Source organism: Cricetulus griseus, chromosome 2 (assembly GCF_003668045.3).
Source record: "Cricetulus griseus strain 17A/GY chromosome 2, alternate assembly CriGri-PICRH-1.0, whole genome shotgun sequence".
NCBI lineage: Eukaryota > Metazoa > Chordata > Mammalia > Rodentia > Cricetidae > Cricetulus > Cricetulus griseus.
The window spans coordinates 264512589-264534162 of record NC_048595.1 but is presented as its reverse complement, the minus strand read 5'-3'; the positions used below and the strand labels follow the sequence as shown (position 1 = coordinate 264534162).

Sequence of the window (21574 nt, the reverse complement as noted above, 5' to 3'; positions counted from 1 at the left end):
ACAATCCTGGTACAAGTGTCACAGTGCATAAGCCAATATTTATCATATTATAAACTGAAGTTTGTACATGCTAATCAGTCCCCCCCCCCTTTTTTTTTTTTTTGCAATGGGATCCCATGCAGGGTGTGTTAGCTCTGCTTGCTGTGTTCCCTTCATCTCCCTTGACTGTGATGATTCTGGGAGTACTAAACAGGCTTTGTACCTGTCCTTTAAGTGGGATTCATGTTTTTCTTATGATTGGTTTTAGGTTTAGGTTTTGGAAAATCTGCCATTTTCGTCGAGTTTCATCTGGGATGCACAGTAGGAGTGTGCTGGTCCCTGTTAATATAGGCCTTGGCCACCCAGCTGATACAGGGTCTGTCAGATTTCTCCACTACAGATTACTCTTGTACCCCTTTCATACTGTGTTCTTGGGAAGGAAGTTACTCAGCCACACGTCCTGGGTGCGGAATGTATAAATGATGCAGGTTCTTCTAAGTGAGACTTACTCCCTCACTGTCCCTGAAACCCTGCCCTGCCCTTCCCATAGCTGCAGGTGAGTTGTGAAACTGTAGCGGTATGGACCCTAGAGGGGACAAGTAAAATTTCACACCCTCTGATAGAAGTGTTTAAAAAGTAACTGCTGGCCTTGTACATGTGGAGTCAAGGACTATAAGAGAACAAAATAGCCATCAGGTGACTAGTTTCTCAGAGAGCCTAGAGGTTTATTGCAAAGTATGGAGAGGGAGTGGTATAGAAATTAATTTATCAGTGTGAACTGTAGTATATAGTAAATATAATTACAGACTGAGTGTGTTGGCTCACACCTTTAATCCTAGCAGAGGCAGAGGCAGGTGGACCTCTGAGTTTGAGGCTAGCCTGGTCTACAGAGCTATTTCTAGGACAGTCAGGACTACACAGAGAAATAGCCTGTCTCAAGAAACTAAAGAAAAAAAAAATGTAATCACAGAAAGTGCAACAAAACTTGGGACTTTGGAAAAGCAGTGTCAGTGAGCTCCTGTTTGCAGTGTTTCTCCCCCACCACACACACACACACACACACACACACACACACACACACACACACACACACACACAAAGCTTCCCATTGAACTCCGGCTTTGTTCCAAATCACAGAGATGCTTATTATTTAAAAAGAAAATAAAAATGCTAGCCTATAAAATTGAAGCTAACCTGGCAAGGTGGCTCAGTGGGTAAAGCCTTTGCTGCTAAACCTGATGACCTGAGCTCAGTTCCCGGTACCCACATGGTGGAAGGAAAGAACCTGTCCTACAAATTGCCCTCTGATGTCTATGTGCATATATGGTACCTTCCCATTTCCTCAAAAAATGATTCTTGTTTTTTTTGAAACAAATTGAGAGGTCTTTATGACTGTCTGTTTGGGACTGGACCGTGCTGGCTCACATTGTCCATTTTCCCTTCTTTCTCTACAGAACTCTATCCGGCACAACCTGTCACTGCACAGCCGATTCATGCGGGTTCAGAATGAAGGGACTGGCAAGAGCTCCTGGTGGATCATCAACCCTGATGGGGGAAAGAGTGGGAAGGCCCCCCGGCGACGGGCTGTCTCAATGGACAACAGCAACAAGTACACCAAGAGCAGGGGCCGAGCTGCCAAGAAGAAGGCAGCCCTGCAGGCTGCCCCAGAGTCGGCAGACGACAGTCCTTCCCAGCTCTCCAAGTGGCCTGGCAGCCCCACATCCCGCAGCAGTGATGAGCTGGACGCATGGACAGACTTCCGCTCACGCACCAATTCCAACGCCAGCACAGTTAGTGGCCGCCTGTCACCCATCCTGGCAAGCACAGAGTTGGATGACGTCCAGGACGACGATGCGCCACTCTCCCCCATGCTGTATAGCAGCTCTACCAGCCTGTCGCCCTCTGTAAGCAAGCCGTGTACTGTGGAGCTCCCACGGCTGACTGACATGGCAGGTACCATGAATCTGAATGATGGGTTGACTGACAACCTCATGGATGACCTGCTAGATAACATCACGCTCCCCCCCTCCCAGCCGTCGCCTCCTGGGGGCCTTATGCAGCGGAGCTCCAGCTTCCCATACACCTCCAAGAGCTCTGGCCTGGGCTCCCCAACCAGCTCCTTCAACAGTACCGTGTTTGGACCCTCGTCTCTGAACTCCTTGCGCCAGTCACCCATGCAGACCATCCAAGAGAACAAGCCAGCCACCTTTTCTTCCATGTCACACTATGGTAACCAGACACTCCAAGACTTGCTCACTTCGGACTCTCTCAGCCACAGCGATGTCATGATGACCCAGTCAGACCCTTTGATGTCTCAGGCTAGCACTGCTGTGTCTGCCCAGAATGCCCGCCGAAATGTGATGCTTCGAAATGACCCGATGATGTCCTTTGCTGCCCAGCCTACCCAGGGGGGGTTGGTCAATCAGAACTTGCTCCACCACCAGCACCAAACCCAGGGCGCTCTTGGTGGCAGTCGTGCCTTGTCAAATTCTGTCAGCAACATGGGCTTGAGTGACTCCAGCAGCCTTGGGTCAGCCAAACACCAGCAGCCGTCTCATGTCAGCCAGTCTATGCAAACCCTCTCGGACTCTCTCTCAGGCTCCTCACTGTACTCAGCTAATGCAAACCTTCCCGTCATGGGCCATGATAAGTTCCCCAGTGACTTGGACCTGGACATGTTCAATGGGAGCTTGGAATGTGACATGGAGTCCATTATCCGTAGTGAACTCATGGATGCCGATGGGTTGGATTTTAACTTTGATTCCCTCATCTCCACACAGAACGTGGTTGGTTTGAACGTGGGGAACTTCACTGGTGCTAAGCAGGCCTCATCTCAGAGCTGGGTGCCAGGCTGAAGGACCACTGAGGAAAGGGGAAGGGGACAAAGCAGGTCAGTAACCGTACATAAGAACATCAAACAGGTGGGGGTGGTAAGGATGACTGTCACCGTGAGGCAGGTGTGACTCTCAGAGGGTTCACCAGTTTTAACTGAAAACTGTTGTCAGTAGTAAAAAGAACACGTGTGTGTATATCTTTATACCCTCTGTCCTCACAGAGCTAAGACCCAGGTTCTCTTTCTCTGTGGGTGGATGGATCAAAGGTGTGGAAGGGAGGTGCTAAGGTCACAGGTCAAGGAGAAGAACTCACGTCCTGCTCTGGCTTTGCCTTCTGTGTGATGGCTCTTTACCCCCTAGAAAAGTAATATTTTACATGACTTCTGATTAACTGTAGGTGTATTTGTGGACCCGGCAATGTGTGATGCCGGATCTGTTAGATTATTCTTCACAGTGTAAGACAACATGGTTGGCGCCAGAGTTAAATCATTTAAAAAAACAAATTAGGTTGAAAAAATACATGGTTTTGTTTTTATTTTTAGGAGTGTTTTTTTTTTTGTGCATCTGTTTCTCAACCTATAAATGATATCAGGTACAGGGTGACATAGTTATGGATGGTGACAGCTTTTTAAAATTTTATTTCATTTTTTAACTGTATTTGACACTCAGCAGTTAGTTCTCATCAGCATTGACTGTCTAAACATTTTTAAGGTTGTTATCAGAGATATAGGTTACCACAAAGTAGGTGCCACAGCGTACACAGATAAGATATGGCGCATTCTCCATTCCTGTGGCCCAAACGGCTTTGTTGAGCTGGTGTCAGTGCTCACATCTGGAGTCCCGTCTCCTTCATGGCACATTTCTGTCTGTCTTTTACTGCCCAAGGGTCATTCTTCACACAGCCCACTCTGGCATGGATGTGCCCAGGAGTGTTAATGGCATGTTCTCAGGTCACCACGTCACTGACATCAGAGGTCCTTCTTGCCACTCTTTGGGGGAGCCATTCTGCTAGGCCCAGGTTGGGAAGAAAAACAGTGGGAGGATCATGTCAGCTTTTCTTAAATTGCAGTGGTTTAATGCTGTTGTAATAGAACCAGCAGGTGCTGTGACATTGTGAGAAAAGCAATGGGCTAGGACAGGCTGGACACACCTGTAATCCCAGCACTTGGGAGGTGGAGAAGATAGACATGCATTTGAAGCTAGCCTAGACTGCTCAATGAGGCACCAAGGGTCCAGTCCCACCTTTGCCATGTCAGCTGCAGTGATGGGCTTGTCACTTAGCTCCTGAGTGTCACTCTCTCTCCAAGTTCATATAAGGAAGATATGGTCCTGCTATTCCATAGGGCTACTGCCAGAATCGAAAGCACAAAAGAGTGTGAAGGGTTTTGTAAAACTACATCAGGTTGGAATGTACTAAGTGCAGTTGGTGAGCATACTGACTGACAAATGAACAAGCAGGGCACCACAGGGGTTAATTACTTTGCCCAGGTCATATAGTTAGTCCATAGTCAGTAGATCCATGACAGTTCTTTTGTTGTTGTAAATGGTTTAAAAAAAAAAAAAAAAAAAACTCCCTGGGACTCTTTTTCTGTATTAGAGAGGGGCATCTGGCTATTTCTCCTGACTGGTTTGTTGTTTCAGAGTGGGCCCCAGACACCCAATGTTAAGGGCTCTGTACCCTCAACTCCCTGTTTCTTCTTTTTTCTAATTTCAGTCTCAGTAAGCTACTTATCACGACCTTCAAATGCTACAAAAGAAACCGGGAACTCAAAGCCCTAACCCCAGTCTTGTTAGCCCTCCTCCCTGGGGTTGGAATTACAAGGGTCTCCTGTGGTGAGCTCACTGAAGCCCTCTCTGGGTAGCTGTCAAGGGGAATGTCAGAGCATTCTGAGTCTAAAGCATCTCAGTTTTCCTAGGCAAAAGCAGACTCCTGATGGAAACCCAGACATCTGCCTGCTATCATCATTTAATAGCCTCGAGCTGGTAAAGAGACTGTAACAGAGGCTAAGGGAGTGACATTGCAAGCCAGTTACTACCAGACCTGAACGTGGGCCAGAGACTCGATGACTTTAGATATGTAGATATTTAGGTTTTGGAAGAATAAATGGTTTGTCTTCCTTGAAGAAGAATGTGATTTCTGAAGACACAAGAAAGTTTAATTTGTTCCTCATCATTAGAAGTTACTTCCTAGTTTACTAGAAAGAATTATAAGAAAATGTGCTGTCAATTTTTGTCTGTTTCCAGTGTGGATTTCCCTTCTAGTTGAATAGCATGTCATGTGTGTTTATAAAGAAAAAAAAGTATAAAAATCTGTTGAGGGAGATTTAAATATATGATGGACTTTAAGTTTATTAGTGATAAATTTCTATTTGGGAGACCGTACATTTCATTGTTATACACCAATGAAACTTCAGGTTGTTATGTAGCTTTTTAGAACATTTTAAGGGAGGTGGATTTGATGTTGTTTTTGTCTTTTTTTTTTTTTTTTTTCTGTTTAAAATAAAGTGAGGGCTGGCAAGATGGCTTAGCAGGTAGAAGGGTCTGCCCAACAAGGCAGGAGCTGAGCCCCAGTATCTACAGAAGGGAAAGAACCAACCCCTGAAAGCTGTCCTCTGACATCCACACTTAGAGTGCATGCCCACACCGGCACACAGTATACACTCAGTAACAAAATAAACGACATGTTACATTGGGGCACAGCACACTGGCAGTCCCAGCACTCTTTGAGAGGCTAAAGCAGGAAGATCGGGAGTTTAAAGTCAGCATGGGATATACATAGTGAGACCCTTTCTAAAACAGAACAAAACAGACCTTAGAAAAATGTACTCAGTTTTCCTGAAAACAGCCCTGAGAGGGTGACAGGCAGGTCTGTTTTCCTGGTGGGAAATTTCCACCCTGTTTTAAGAGAACTATGTCAACCATCAGGAGCACAGTGTGACCCAGAAAGTACCTGGGGTTGTTTTTGCTTTGTTTTAACTTTTAAGCTTAACTTGTTTCCACTTCATTAAAGGTTTCTCTTAAAATTGGGAAAGAGGCCTAAAGGCAGGCTCTCAGCTTCATGCCCCCTGATTAGTCACCCAGCTCCCCGAGCCCCTTCTTCCTGGCTTGCCTCTCTTTGGTTATTTCTCCAGACTGGTGTGCAGTGTGCCAACACAAGGTCACATGACCCCACTGTGGCTAATGGAGCAGCTCCGGCCAGGTGACATTTTACTGGAGACCTCTGTGGCAGAGGCATCTCTGAAGAGCTGGGAGTCCTGCATGCATGCAGCATTCATTTTAGGGCCTGGAGAAAAGCCTTCTGCAGCTGCATGTTCTGTGGGTGCCAGCTCTGGGTGGGTAGGGCACCGTCTTCCAAGGTGCTTGTGGATTTGGCATCTGCACACGAGTGGAGGTGGCGGTGTGATGGCTGTCATCTGAGTGTCCAGTGAACCCTCTCGAGTTTGATAAGCATCCTCTCACACTGGAAAGCTATTTAACTCTCACCATTGTTTTAATATTGACTCCTAAACTCACAAGATCTTTCTCTGTTCTCCCTCTTTTAGTATTTGGAAACCCTTCGGGGGAGAATTCAAAAATGTAGTTTTATATTTAAACGACTTTATGATAAAAACTGGAAAAAAATCACTAGGGGAAGTTAGATGGAGATGGGAGGGATTGCTCTCCCCACTTTTCTGGCCATTAGCTATGTGAGTGATAAATCTCTAAGAATATTGGGCTTCTGTCAACAGAAAGCAGAATTGTAGCCTTTTCAGTGTGTGTAATATGCACCATTTAAACTTGAAAATCTACCCCTACCCAATCTGTAAATGGTCTTACTGGGATGAACAGTGAGAGTAGAACTAGAAAGAATTGGCAGTATACATGTGTAGAGTTGGAATTTAGGATTGATGCATAGCCTACTTGCACAAAGAGGCAAATCTATGATGCCAGTTTGACTTATGTTTGATTATTCTGATTCTGTCATGTCTTTAAATTTTATATTAGGAGATAATTCTAACAAAATGCAGGTAATATTGGCTATCTATGTTACATTTTCTTGATACAATCACTTCATTTTAGGGAAGTTAAAGTAAACATAGATTGTAGTGTTCTGTGTAGAGACTGACCCTGTTGTCTCAGGTTACAGTACACCTACCCAAAGAGTTCTGCCCCTTGCTCTTCTGAAAGGCTGGCCTGCCATCCATGGTGAGACTGCTGAATCTTTGGAAGTGGCAAGTTCTATTTTGTTTGTTTTTTGAGACAGAGTTTCTCTGTGTAGCCCTGCTGTCCTGGAATTCTCTCTGTAGACCAGGCTGGCCTTGAACTCAGGAACCACCTATCTTCAGAGTGCTGGGATTAAAGGTGAGCGCCACCACCACCCAGCTCTGATTGGATTTTTTTAGTGTTGATGGCAGGCAGTAAAAGAAAATTAGTAACTATTCAGTGTTTCCAAAGTTTCTTCAATGTCTTGAATCAAATCTTTTTTTCTTGAGGAAACCACAGCACCAGAACTGTTCTGCCTGGGTCTTTGTGCAGCGTCTTGGAGGCCTGTGGTCTCTCTGGCTTACTGGGTGTTTCATATACCTTGGCCCATAGCAAGTGCATCCCAGCCCTGCAGTGTGGCTGATACCGTGGGAGGAAATGCTCAGGAACAGCCAGAGTTCACTGAATGGAGTTGTCTGAGTACCTACTGGCCTGGGAGAGAGAAGTGAATCAAACTGTCTGTTCCTGGAGGGGTGCATAGCCTAACTGCAGTGGTATCCACCGTTTATCCTGTTGTAAGAGTGCCTTCCATGGGAATTTGAGCCACAGACCCAGGAGGTATAACTACCTTAGCATGCTGGAATTTCTTGGTCAACCCTGCAGACAATTCCATTGTTACATATTTTCCACATAGTCTTCCTGTGGGCATAAAAATAAAGGCTCTACTACCCTAGCAGCTCCATGCTGATAGGTCAAAGTTCAGGCCAAGCCCAGGTGCTGGCTTCTGTTAGAAATCCCGCAGGACTGTTCTTTTCATACTTGATTTCTCAGGCCAGTTGCTCGGCTTGGACATGAACACCTACTTCAGCGCATTGCCCCTGGGCTCTGCTCTGAGGGGGACCTGTGAATTAAAACACCTCTCTGCAGCTCTCTCAGGTGGCCTGAAGTTTTCATGGCTATGTGGCACCCAGTCTCGCCAGGCTTACTTAGACAGTGGGGCAAACTTTTATGCTTCCTGTACAGGGCTAGCTTTGATAAGAACTATTACGTGGGATACTGTGAGTGTTTTGTCACTTTTTAAAGAAGTTATTTGATGCTTATTGTGATTTTAAATGATCCTGTAATTTCTCACATAGACTATAGGAAGCAACCGAGTCAGTCTTACACTGTTGGCAAACGCAGCTGCTTTCCTTGACAACTAATGCTAGTTTAGGTTTCTCTTTGTGCCCGTTTGTTGAAAACCTTTGCTTTCTGGAGCTATGCCTTCAAAGCCTGCTTGTCACTTTGGTGACACGCATTAGAGAGGCTGCCATTTTTCCACTTTCAAAGGGAACTTGTGCCACAGATGGACTGGAGAGGTTCCAGGCCTTACCAAAGTGTTCCATTAGCATCTCCAAAGGAGGACCCAAGGGGCCTGCCTTTCCTGAGGCCTCTGTTGCTCTGCAGTGGAGCAAGAACCAGGCTACTGCCTTGCCTGCCTTTGTTGAGAAGCCAGAGCCTCCATCTGAGCTATTCCATTGCTTGTAAGGAACCTGGATCTCCCATGTTCACCATCCCTGAGATGCCCGGCATCTCAGACCACTTAAAGATGTAGAGGTACCTCCAGCTGCTTTAATGGAAATGAAGAAATAATGAAGATGGGCAGATGGCTCACAGTGGTCTGGCTTCTAAAAGCTGGAGGTTACCAGTTAGGCCCAGCACAGTTTGGAGGTCAGAAAATCAATCCCTGGACTGTAAGCTGCAAGTCTTGCTGGGTGACCATCTGAGAGGCAAGGTTGTCTCCTAGGCTGCCCTAGTGCTGAACAGCAGGCCAGACTGGAAGCACTGCTCCAGGACTCAGGGATCTGGGCTGCAAGGATCTGTCTGGTCTGCTTTTGTTTCCTTCTCCCCCAGCAAGAGATGTGGACCTTAGTCTGTAATGCTAGATTTTCTATTTGTTTAGTGACCTTTAAGCCCATGATGTTCATTTGTTGAAAGATGAGAAGTCTCAGGGTAATTCTAGTGTTTCTAGAGGACAGGCTCTAATTGTCAGTCTTGATTTAATTGAAGGTTTGTGTGCCACTGTGTCCTCTCTTTCTCTCCTCCCTTTTTCTTCTGTGCTAGTTTTTCACCCTCTTCCTCTCTGATGAAAGCAGTCCAGGCCATACATCATTTTCTTTCTTTTTTCACCTAAATATTTATATCCCTGTGAAATGGCTGAATTGCATCCTTAATAGCCACGGAGACTCTGGCCAGAGGCATTCTTAGACTCAGGTTCAAAGTCAAAATCTTAACTCTTGCTCTTGGTCCTCCAATTGTAAACATGGCCCAATGGCTCACTGGAACATCTGTTGGTCATTTGTATATTCAGAAAATGATCAGAAAGCCATACAGACGAAGTTATAAATAACCAAAAAATATTAGAAGGTGGAGCTAAAATGCTGGCTGCCACTGAATGCCTCAGCCAAAACACACCTTGCCAGAGGCAGCTGAGTCCCCTTCAGGCTGCCCTGTGTGGTGCAGGTGGACAATGGCTGCACTGAGATAGGAGGCCCATATGAGCACAAGACTTGTCTCTACTGGAATCAGCACATCTGACAAGGCTACCAACCTGTAAGGAGACCCTTTATCTCCTTCAGACTTGACATCACCTCCCTCCTTTTTGCTCCCTCTTGGTTCTTTTCCTCTGTTGGTTCTTGGCTACCATCTGTGTCTCCTGCAAATCCTGGTTGGACCTTACAGGTGGATGTATAGTTTGAACTCTTTGTGGATTCTGAAGAACTGATTAGTTGTTGTTGCTAGTGTTGTTGCCTATGTCTGAAATAGGAAAATTCAAGTTCTTTGGTGAATGCTGTCTTCTATGCCTGGCGACTGGACCCTCAGGTGGGTGGTGTCTATACTCTACCCACCCACAGGAGATCTAAAACATCCCCAGCCTGCATACTGCCATAATTCCTCACCCAGGCTCACACCTGGGGAAGGTAAACAGGACTTGGTCATGGCTTATGTCTGTAAGCATTTCTCCAAGGCTCCTGTTCCCTTCTGTAACTGGTGGATCACTTCATTGTGATACCAGCTTGAGACAGGATAGCAAGACTCTTTTTGTAATTATTTTTATTTTATGTACATTGGTATTTGCCTGCATGTATGTCTCTGTGAGCCTGTCAGAAGTCCTGGAACTGGAATTTGAGGGCTTTATATGGTGGGGTGTACAGACACAAAGGAAGGCTAATTATTACATAGTTTGTGAATCCATTGAATGTTAAAATGTGCCTTGTATTCAATTTCATCTCACAAGAAACAGAAATTTTAGAAACTTATTTGAAAAGCCTCCTCTCCAGGAAGCATTACAGTTCTTAGGTTCTGTTCCACAAGCAGGAGGTTCTGCCTGCATGCCAGTGAGCTTCACTCTTAGCGCATGTGAAGAGGTCCCCGAAGCAACAGCAGTCACAGGACACTGGGTGCTGGGATAGGCAGGAAGTAAGGGCCACTCCAACATACTCAGCTAAGGTCTATTGTGAACTTTTTTTTTTTCCCTGTAAGCTTTCCAAGCTACTTGGGACATCGGGACAATTTATTTCACTCACAGGAGTTTATGCTGCTTGAGGGCAAAATACTGTGTTTACGATGCTGTTCTTAAAATAGCAGGCCATCCATGGTGCTTGAATCATCATCAGGACTCTGTCCTGCTTTCAAGGAATTCAGTGTATCAGGAGCTCAGAGTGTGGACACTAAGTGCTTGAGTGCCAGATGCAAGGTGCGTCAGTGAAACAGGGAGCATCTGGGGAAGGTGGAGTGAAGGGCTGCCTGGTGATTCACCTGCGCAGGAGGAGAGCAGACTGGGCAAAGTGTCCCTGAGGTGACTCGCAGGTGAGTGTGTGGTTTATGCTCAGCACACTTTAGTGCAGTATGTGGAAGATGGTGGCACTTTATCCCACAGGTCGTTGCCAGTTCAACTTTTGGGTGTTATAGTTGAGGACAATTAACCACAATCAGAAGAGGATCTTAAACCCCACACGCCCACCCCACAAAAGTGGTTCGTTTTTGGTTGGTTGGTTTGGTTTGGGGTTTTGGTTGGTTGATATGTTTTGTTTGTTTGTTTTGTTTTTTGAGACCGTATCTCACTATGTAGCCCTGGCTGGCCTATAACTTGCTATGTAGACCAGGCTGGCTTTGAACTGACCGTGATATGCATTTCACTGCCTCCCCAGTACTGGGGTTAAAGGCATGGGTCACCACACTTGGCAAAGGTGGCTTTTTTGAAAGAATAGAATCCCAAACTTTGCATATTCTATGAGTCAGAAGCATCTAAGACTGAAGAGCATATACAGGAGAGCAAGCTGCATGGGGTTTGTCCCCTGCCTTCAAGGCAGAGACAGATTGTATCCAGCCACCACTCTTGTCCTCGGCTGTGAAGGTTGAAGATTGTTCCTTCCCTTGGTTTCCCTGCATTTTGTCAGCACAGCACAAAGGCTGACTGAGAGGGCAGACAGACAAATCTAGGCGACAATTCGTCCTGGAAGCAACAGGCTCTTGAGGGTGCTGTCTCTAGCCTTCTCAGCCAGGCCTTGGAGGCTTTCCCTGACACCTGAAAAGCCACAGCATGCTCCTGAGACAGAGCACACCACAGCCCAGCCCAGCATGGCACAGGTCTCACCTGTTTTTCTGTAAGCTGAGCTTTTTGTTTTTAAGTAATGTGTGTAGGTTGGTGCCTTTCCACATTACCCCCAGTGTTGTCTCTTCCATGTTTACTCACCTGGTAGGAAGAGCTCTTGGTACCAGACTGGAGGGGCCACAACCTCAACAACCAACTAAAGGAGACAGCAGTAAAAGGCAGAAAGGGATGATTTATTCACTGTGGCCATATTGGGCAGAGGCACAGAGGATCCGGAGACTCCCCAGGGTTGCCCTCAGGGATCCTGACGGTGGTGGTAGGGTTCAAATAGACAGTTGGAGGTGCTCTGCTGGTTCCTGCCCACTGCCAAGTGTCCCCTGCCAGGTCTGGCTAGTTGTAAAATTTTCTCCTCTCTTGATGGACCTCAAGGGCTTCAGCCATTTCCTCTTCTACGGAGATTCCAGGGAGATCATAATTTCTTGGGGTCCATTCTTTCCATAGAGCACAAACCTCTCTTTAGAACATCTCATTCCTCCAGACAGGTTGGTTACACAAGGTCCAGGCTTCCTTCTGGGAGGCTTTGCCACCAAATAGAAACTTGCCTTCCAGTACGATTAGAAGTTCCTTACCTGCCTATTCCTCATGAAGTCTCCCGTGCCTAACATGGCTCCTAGACAGCACTTGCCTAGATGGGTTTTTATACAGATGGCTCCTCCCCAGTCCCACTGTAGCCAGCCATAGGCCCAGCTGTGGGTGTGCACAGGCACACTGACACCACCACCTAATTTTAGACTCACTCACCTTTTCCAACCTAGAGGGCAAGAAGAATAATGTTTACCTTTGGAGATGAACTCCACAGGGGTGTTTCAAAGTAAGGTGTAGCATTTGGACTGGCCAAGGCCAGCCTGGGCTACATGAGAACCTGTCTCAAAAAAAAAAAAAAAATCAGATGTGGCTGCCTCACTTAAGACTCACAAAAATGGGCTGGAGAAATGCCTCAGTGGTTAAGAGCCAGGTTCAATTCTCAGTACCCACATAGTAGCTCAAAACTGTCCACAACTCCAGTTCCAGTGCCCTCAAACAGACACACATGCAGGCAAAGCACCAGTGCACATAAAATAAAAACAAGTCATTTTTTAAAAGTCACAAGAATGTTTTGCCTAGGGTGGCTTTGTTGAGCGACAGGTCACTGGTGAGTAGTGCAGGCAGGCATTTCTTTGTGCTCCAGCAAACATATTGAAACTCTGAAACCCACAGCTGTTCTCTGAACTCCATGAGAGGCCTGTCAACCAAAGGTTCCCTTCCTTAGTCCTGAGTGTTCCATACTTGGTCCCCAGCTTGACCTTGGAGTTGCAGGTTTCCTGTATTTCAAAGCACGAAGGTCGTAGTGCTAAACTTTAACTTTGCTTTCCTGGCAGACTTCTTCCAGACAGTTAAACTTCTAGCCAGGAAGTAGTCGCTAACTAACCTTCGTGGACTTGTGGACATGAGAGTTTCATCCAACTCTCCTCCTCATCCCACATCGTATTTAGTTACTGGGGTCTCCTTTTTCCTCTGCCAAGAAGATAAAAACACTGCTGGCAGGTGCAGGCTTTCCACAGTGGAGTCAGCTGTGGGAGGACAGCAGCAGAACCTTTATGCTCCATGACAAATTCCAGTTGATTGGGTGGTTCTGTTGGTGTCATTTTGGAGGCATCTCCCTTTCTTAGAACATGGTGTGGCTTGGTGGCGATAATTAGGCAGAACCCTGTCTTCTCCATAGATGCCAGGATTACAGAAGGACTACCTCTCAGCTGATATTTTTGGAATGTACCACTTTATTTTCCTTGATTCAGCAGCCTGATTTCAAACTTAGGGAGGAGAAAGGAGGCCTCTTCTTCCTCCCCATACAAGTTACTGGTAAACCAGGGCAGCATTTTTATATTGTTGATTGGTATATTGCTTAGTAACTGCAGAGTAAAGGCTGTAAAGTTTGTCAGCTGTCTGCTTCCAGTAAGACTGGCTTTTTTTAAGCTACAGGGGCGTCAACACATACACAAGCCTCAGAACTAGCTAAATCAACATGAGCTCCTGTAAAACCCACCCAACTCCCACCAATCCAATGCAAGCATCATTGAACCCCCAGTTAGTGGCTGCTCCTATTGCTTTGCCCCCTTCCTTTTCAGTTCTTGTTTGATGGACAGGTACCAGCAGTGAGCTGCAGAAGCTGTTACGGCGTGAAAGGGCCGTTCTCCTTAGGATGCCTTTGTTCACCTGAGTCCTCAATGCCTTCCGTTTTAGGATGAGTGTGTTTCTCGTCAGTATTTGTCTGGTTCCTTTACACTGTTCCTTCTACCACAGAAAAGAAAAAAAAAAAAAAAAAAAACTAAGCAAGAGGTGACTTCCCAGAGGAGGAGTGAAGTGAGAGTTTTTTTTAATTTATTTATTTGTTTGTTTGTTTTTGTGAAATGTGCCCTGTGTCGGTGCTGGCCCTGGCCCTGGCCCTGTTGACTAAGCCCACAGACACCAAGGCAGCTTCCTGCACAGGCCTCCCCTGGAGGCATTGCTTGAGACCCTGGAGGGAACTCTGGTGCATAGTGTCACAGAGGCCCCGTGCCATTCTACAGAAAGGGGAGAGGTGATTAGTGCTGCTGCTTCTTTTTAATGATGACATTCCCAGAAGATGCTGGGCCTTTGCTGAGTGACTGGGGACATGGCAGCCTGTGCATTGTTGCTGGTGTGGCTTTGGACTAGTATGGTGAGGCTTGTGTCCTAGTTTCAGGGCCCATGGCCAGTCTTGACCTAGATGATGACATGTTGGGTGCCGAGGAGCACTCTGGATGCATCTCTCCCAAGTTGTTCCAGCCCCAGCCAGCATCAAAGCAGGCCACATACTCAGCCTCTATTCTTGGGGGATGAAGTGTGTCGTCTTCCCATCATGCACTAGATTTCACGGCAGAATAATTAACACCAAAGGGGACCAGGGAGGGGTCTGAATTAGGTAATACCTTGCCACTTCTCCCTAGGCAGTTGCAGAAAGTCAGAATTGGGACTTGGGGAACCTAGTCTCCTGATGATTAGTGTCATAGTGATGTTAGGCTGTGATTCTTAGCTCTCACTGTGAAGGGAAACGCCTAGGCCTTTGAAAGGACTTGGTCTGTGAGCTCCTGTTAGACCACACTTTCAGGACCAAAGCAGAAGACTCAGAAAAGTGTCTACAGGCCAGGTTCCTTGAAGATAAATGGGTCTGGGGGTTATTTTAGCCTTTTCTTCCTCTGGAACTAACAGGCCATTATTTCATAGGCCAAAATAAAATGGTCTAGTGGCTTTACAAAACAGAATATCTCCCAGGAAAAGTCCTCAGCCAGACCAGGGGTGCACAGAGAGAGGGGGCCTTCTTTTCCTAGTTTACTGTCTTTGCCTCTAATAAAAAGACAAGCTTCCTTCTGCTCTTTAGAGTGGCCACCAAGGAGAATGTGGCCAGGGTACTGAGTACCACAGAGTAAGGTTGCCCTACTGATGGTCTGAAGCTAGAGAAGTCTTAGAGTAGTCTCACAAGGGTGGATGTACTGCACTGTGTGGGAGTTTACTGTATTCTGGTAGCCATGTGCCTGGTGGGAAGATGGAGGTACGGAGCTGTGGTGTCAAGCTTCTAGTGCCTTGCCCTGCTCTACTTACCAGGACATCCAGCAGTGTCTCCACAGACAGATCTTATGTCTGTCATGTTGATTCCTTTAGCTTCATCTCTGTGTATACTTTTTTTTTTTTTTTTTTGACTTTTCAAGACAGGGTTTCTCTGTGGCTTTGGAGGTTGTCCTGGAACTAGCTCTTGTAGACCAGGCTGGTCTCAAACTCACAGAGACCCACCTGCCTCTGCCTCCCAAGTGCTGGGATTAAAGGCGTGTGCCACCACCCAGCTCTGAGTATACTTTTTTTAAAGATTGTTTTTTTTTTTTTTTTTTTTTGCATTAGCAGTGTTGGCATACATGTATATAAGTGCATCAAATGTGTGGTACCTGTGGGGGTTAGAAGAGGGTCTCAGATCCCCTGAAATGAGTTACAGACAAGTTGTCAGCTGCCATGTGGGGTACTGAGAAATGAGCCCAAGTCCTCCTGAAGAGCACCCGGTGCCCTTAATTGGGCTCCCTGGACTCCGGTGCTCTGGAAAGACCTCACTATGGCTGTGAACACAGAATAATGATAATAATAATAATAATAAGTTAGCAAGATGTTCCGTGGGAGGCCGGACAATGGTGTCTCACAAACCTTAAATCCTGGCACTCGGGAGGCAGAGGCAGGCGGATCTCTGTGTGTTTGAGGCCAGTCTGGTTTACAAAAGCAAGTTATAGAACAGCCAGGGCTACACAGAGAAACCCTGTCTCAAGGGGAACAAATGATATTCCTTGGGAACTTGTCTGGTTTTATACATGTTGTTACTGTTGTTTCTCAAAAAAATGTAATGTATCTTAATTCCTAAGATAGCTCACTTGAGATGACTTGCTCCTCCTACCAGCAAAGAAGCCAAGATTTCCCATGGAATCTCACTAAGTCTTGGCTGCCAAGTAAGATCAGTTTGTCCCTGGGCTGATGGAGAGAACCTTGAAAGTACCACTTTCCCAAACCTAGACCAGACCCTGAGCCATACCTCGGTTACCCCTAACTTAACATGGCCCACCAAAAGCACCCATGTGCTTTGTTCGCTATCATCCCAGGGAGCACGATCCCATTCCCTTCGGGCTGTTTAACCTTAGGATGCTACAATAGGAACAAATAAGAACTACGATAAGTACTTGTCTGCATTGTCCTTCGGTTTCAGACTTGAGGTGTTTAGCTTCACTGCACAAATCCTGGGCTCTGTGGTCAGACAAGCAGGTGGGAGCTGATGGAGCAGCCAGCTTGATTCCTGTGGCTTTAAGAATGCCCGTAATAACTGGGTTTCTTTTCTTTTTTTAGACCCTCACACTGACAGAAGACCTACACAGAAAACCCTTTGCCAAATCTGCTCCTAGCAAGTGGACAGTGACACCGTTTACAGCTTGACACCTTTGTGAATCCCACGCCATTTTCCTAACCCAGCAGAGACTGTTAGCAGCCCTGGCCCTGGGTGAAGCCCATACCCGTGGAACAGAACTCTGTAATGTATGCAAACTCTCTGAGTGACCTGCCAGCAAGGACAGCACCCTTCAGCACCACCACTCTCCTTCAGAGCACACCGGGAGCCCCATCAGCGATTCTGTAGTGCTTTACTATCATGGTTTATGGGATATGTTAAGCGTTGTTTTGTGTTTGTTTCCCCTTTGACCCTCTGGGTTTTTTTTTTTTTTTTTCACACAGTAACTTGCAGTATTTTTCTGTTAAAATGTTAACTGCCCTTCCCCTAGCACACTTATAAGCGGAAGGAAAAGTGCTGTACCAGTTCCCAGTCTGGCTTTGAGCATCCCAAGCTTCGGAGCCCATGGAACTCCACAAACTTAACACATTACATAAACTAAAGGGGGATTTTCTTTCTTCTTTTGTTTGGTAGAAAAGTATTCTTTTCTAAAAACTGAACAATGGCACAATTGTTTGCCCTGTATACCCGTCCAGGACTAAACTACGTGTAGGCGAAGCAAATGGAGGCAGGCATCTGACTCAGCAGTTTCCAGTTCTGAGTTGGGGGTGGTCTGTGGATGGGGACCCAGTGCCCACCCTACAGCTGCCTGGTCAGTAGGGCTTATGGTCCCGCCATTCTCCTCAGCCAGTGCAGTAGACAGTGTCTGCTCTTAGAACTAGGACCTCTTCAGGAAAGCACAGCTACTGCTCATTGCCAAATGCCATGAATGGGTTTAGTTTTAAGGAGAAAAAAAAAAGAAGAAAAAAAAAAATGTGGTGTTTTGCTTCATAGAAGATAGGGGATTGCTGGTGGGCCATTAAGAAAGAGTGCAGTGGGGAATGTGTGAAATGGGCAAACCAAGTCTGCACTAAGGCAGGTCCAACTTCACTGTTTTTGAAACATACACATCTTTTGATTATTTTCAGCCTTGCTGTGTATACTCTGATCTTTCTAGAAGTGTATGAGTGACAGGCGATAGCATACAAGGTGATGTAAATAAGCTTAAGGTGTAATTGTACAAGTGACACTTGGAAATACAAGATAAGGCAGTCTAAACTTTTTTTTTTAACTTTCTCTGCTTCTATGAATCTCATTTTTTGTTTGTTTGTTTGTTTTCAAAAAGTTATGGTGCTGTATAGGTGCTTTCTGTTTAACCTGCAAAGTGTGAGTGTATTCATTGCCCTTTGACAGGCAGCATAGTTGGGAACACCTTTGGTACATACGAAACTGGTGTGATGATGCCCTGGTTAGCACAGCATATACATACTTCTCCAAGGTGATATACGAAGACTCTTCTTTGCATAAAAAGCATTAGGCATATAAGTGTATAAATGTATTTTACCATGTACAGTACAAAAATGGAACTTTATGCATGGCGTTAGGAATGTGGGCTGATATTCCAGCACGGTCTCCCTGCTTGAGTTCTCGCTCTTGCTTGCACTGTGGCAGTGGACACCAACACAGGCGTGCCACCCAGTCCCCTGCACCCACCACCGGCCCCCTTGTGCACCTTTGCTTTATGATTCCTCTAGGAATGATATTGGTGGCAATCACAACTCCTAGCATAATGAGAGTTCCATTTGGTATTGTCACACTTCTTTCTTGCCTCACTTAGATTACTGTATCTGAGCAATGGCCCTGTCAGTTTCACTCTGCCTTTTCCAGAACCTGTACATTGTCACTCAGTTGTGGCTGTAGTAGGCCTATAGCACATTGCCTTTTCCAAACTGCTACATGTTTATAGTCTCCATTTGTAAAGTCTAATTTTGAAAATATGTATAGTATTCCTGTGGTCTGCTTGTCAGTGAGCCATACCTGCTTACTTCACTCTTTTGTGGTGATGCTAGCCACTCCCTGATTCTTCAGTAGTCAGCTGTCCACACAAACTGGGTCATTTCAGGCAGAGGGCTGGTAGGCTGGCTTCCCAGAGTGCTGCTTCCTTGGTGGGCTGCATGGGGGTGGCAGCTGAGGGAGTGGAAAGAGCTCAGGTACAAGGGAGAACCCCAAGTGCTTCCAACAGGAGGGCCCTGAGAATTCTCTCCTGAGTTTAAAGAAACGAGCAGACTAATTCACAAGACAGCCACTTGGCTGTGCAGTTTACAGGCGCTGGGAGTGGGAAGGCAACCCTCCAGTGTATTCCCCTAGTTTTAAAACGTTGAATTCCTTTTAGACACGTAACTTCTCATTTATTTTCTTGCCCAGAGTTTGTTGGATTTCAGGCACCAAGTTTCACAGAATGTCCTAGAAACAGATTATAAGCTGAAGCAAGGACCATGTGAGGCCAGGGTGGCCTCAGTAGATCAGAAAAGCAGAGGCAGAATGCTTTGATACACTTTACTTTTTAAAATAATACAACGTCCACACATAGGATGTGTGGAGAGCTAAGGCCCGCCAGGCCCAGGACCCATGCACACCCAACTCCAGGGTCCCTACACAGACAGGCTTAAGAAGCCCAGGTCTATGGCAGTCAGACTCGGCAGAGGTGACGCCTGGGCCCTCTGTACCTTCTGTTGGAACCCTGCTTTCAGGGTAGGCTCATCATTGTCCACCCAGTAGCATTCTCAATGTCTTAAGTCCCTAACAGTGAAATGCTCCAAGGAGCAGATGACCTCACAACCTGCTAACGCCTGTGTGAACCTTCCTAGGGAGCCCAGCACACTTGTGACAATACAGGAAACAGAGTGCCTACTGTTCAAGACTGAAGCTCTCTTGGGCTCTGCGGTCTCTTCAGGCTCCAGAGCCTGACATCTTGTACCAAAGCTAGAGAAGAGCACGTGGCGAGCCTGCCCACCCTGGACTTGTTAACTGTGACTGCGTCTGAGGTGGTGTCTGTCCTCGGGGACGTGATGACTGCTGAAGCACATAGGACTCTCCTGCTGACGGAGGACATGCACACAGGCGCTGCGTGATGAATAGCATCATGTGTGTTGCTTTCCCAGCCAGAGGAGAGGACATCTTGCCTCACTCCCCAGGAGAGGCCCCGTCTCAGGTGTGACTTCAGCCAACATCCAAACCCATATACAGGTCCAAGGTCACAGGGACAGACAACTTTGCCATCCCCTGAACGAACAGGCAGCGTTGGAATCTTCCAGAAAAGACCTTCAGGAGTAAAGCAGAGAGAAAGCAAGTCTGTCCCTGGGCCTGAGGGGGCACAAACAACTCCTTTTCTCTGTAGAAACAAAGGAAAGGCGGTATAGACTTGAATCCTCCTCCTCGGTGGATCTGGGGAACGTATGATTAGGCACAATAATGTTCTTTTTAAAATTAACAGCAGACCTTATGTAGAAAAGCAATCACTGGTACTGAGGTACAAAGAAGCCATTTGTGGGATTGGAACAGCAGGGAACCAGGGGATGAGGTAGGAGAGATGTCTTGTGGGAACTAAGGTCAAACAAGACCTTAGAGCAGCTGCCCAGGTCACTGACAGAAGTGTGCGGTATTTGCACTAAATCTTCAGTGTAAAACACACAGATTAGATGAGTGCAGCATTTTCACTTGTTGAGTTTTATGTGTTTTGTATTTTTCTTTCATGAGTTAATAATTACAAGGCCTCTGCCACACTCCAGAAATACTAGTGCAGCTGGTTTAAAAAAAAAAAAAAAGGTGTGTGTGTCTGGTCACTTATTTCTCTAGAATTATCTCATTGCCTGGCAATCAGCCTTGTCTTATGTCCTTGTTCGAGCACATTATGTACGTGGGAAATGTAAACAGATGTGAGAGAGACCAGAAGAATTCGTGAATATTGAAAAATGTCTTGTGCATTTGGGCTTCACATGTTTAACTTTTTTTAAGGGGAAAAAAAAAAAGTTGCATGAATGAAAAACCAATTCTGTATACAGTTTCTGTAAAAATGGCTTATCTGTTTTGATTTCTTGCTTCTGCCCCACACAAACTAGAATTTAGTATGGTGCGTGGCCATATTCAGACACGTAAGAAGCAGTCTGTTGTGCGGTGTGAAGCAAACACTACTGTGCTGCATTCTAGTCCTGAGGACCTCGTCTAACCACACATTGCCATGAATTAGCCTGACCGCCTTCTTCTCAAGGATCAAAACCAGTTTGATTTGGGAATCTGCCCCTTTCCAGTGAAATGGAGATGCTTACTTCCCTGGGTGTCTGTAGATATGCCTGTGTATTCCATTTAAAACCATAATCTAGTTTGTAAAAGAGATGGTGACGCATGTAAATAAAGCATTGATGACACTCTGCCCCATGCCCAGAAGTCTCTGTCATCACCACTGCCCTGTGCTCCCCCACAAGTGAAATGTTTGGGTTTGTGTGATAGTCTTCTTGTGGGATGGATCACTTCCCAAGCTGGGAGAGGCAGAGACCTGCCAAGCTATTACATCTAAATGAAATGAGCCCAGTAAACTCTTGCTCCACCCCACGTTTGCCCTCCGTAGACAAGCAGTTTAATAAAACACATTCTCGGAGTTGTTCATGCTGGCCGATGGTGGGCTTGGTGTGCACTGGTTCATAGAGCCCCTGGGGAGCGCCTAAATGTGAAGGCGGGAGTCAGACTGCCTTAACGGACTGACCAGTCCTAAAGAAGTCCTCCTTCCATGAGTCCAGTGAGTAACCACTGGCCATCATCAGGGCCCTCCTGGTATACTGAAAGCCAGACAATCTCCAGACTGGTGGAGGCAACAGAACCAACACCAACTGTGTCTACGCTCACTCCTGACCTTGTCAGTGTTATTGGGAGGAACAGAACATTGCAAAACTATCCTAAGTTGTCTTAATCATTTCTTTCTTCAATAGACTTTATAAAAATTACTATACTTAGAGAAACCTCCCAAGGTCTATGTAAAGACCCTAAGACATAGGCTGGTTCATATTTCATTTTAAGGAGGTGGAAGATTTGCAAGTCAGGCTCTTGGGGTAAGTTGTGACTTATAAGCAGGATAAGCCCTGC

At 46.2% G+C, this 21574-nt stretch overlaps 1 protein-coding gene across 1 annotated transcript in view; it reads left to right on the top strand.

Annotated features, from left to right (window-relative positions):
• The window catches only part of Foxo3 (forkhead box O3), a 99139-nt gene extending 78272 nt beyond the window's left edge, over positions 1 to 20867 (top strand). The window contains exons 2-3 of the mRNA XM_035440366.1: positions 1434 to 2869; positions 16522 to 20867. Coding sequence (XP_035296257.1) covers positions 1434 to 2834 — 1401 coding nt within the window. The 3' untranslated portion in view covers positions 2835 to 2869; positions 16522 to 20867. The remainder of the gene's footprint in view (positions 1 to 1433; positions 2870 to 16521) is intronic.
• Positions 20868 to 21574: the final 707 nt, after the last annotated feature.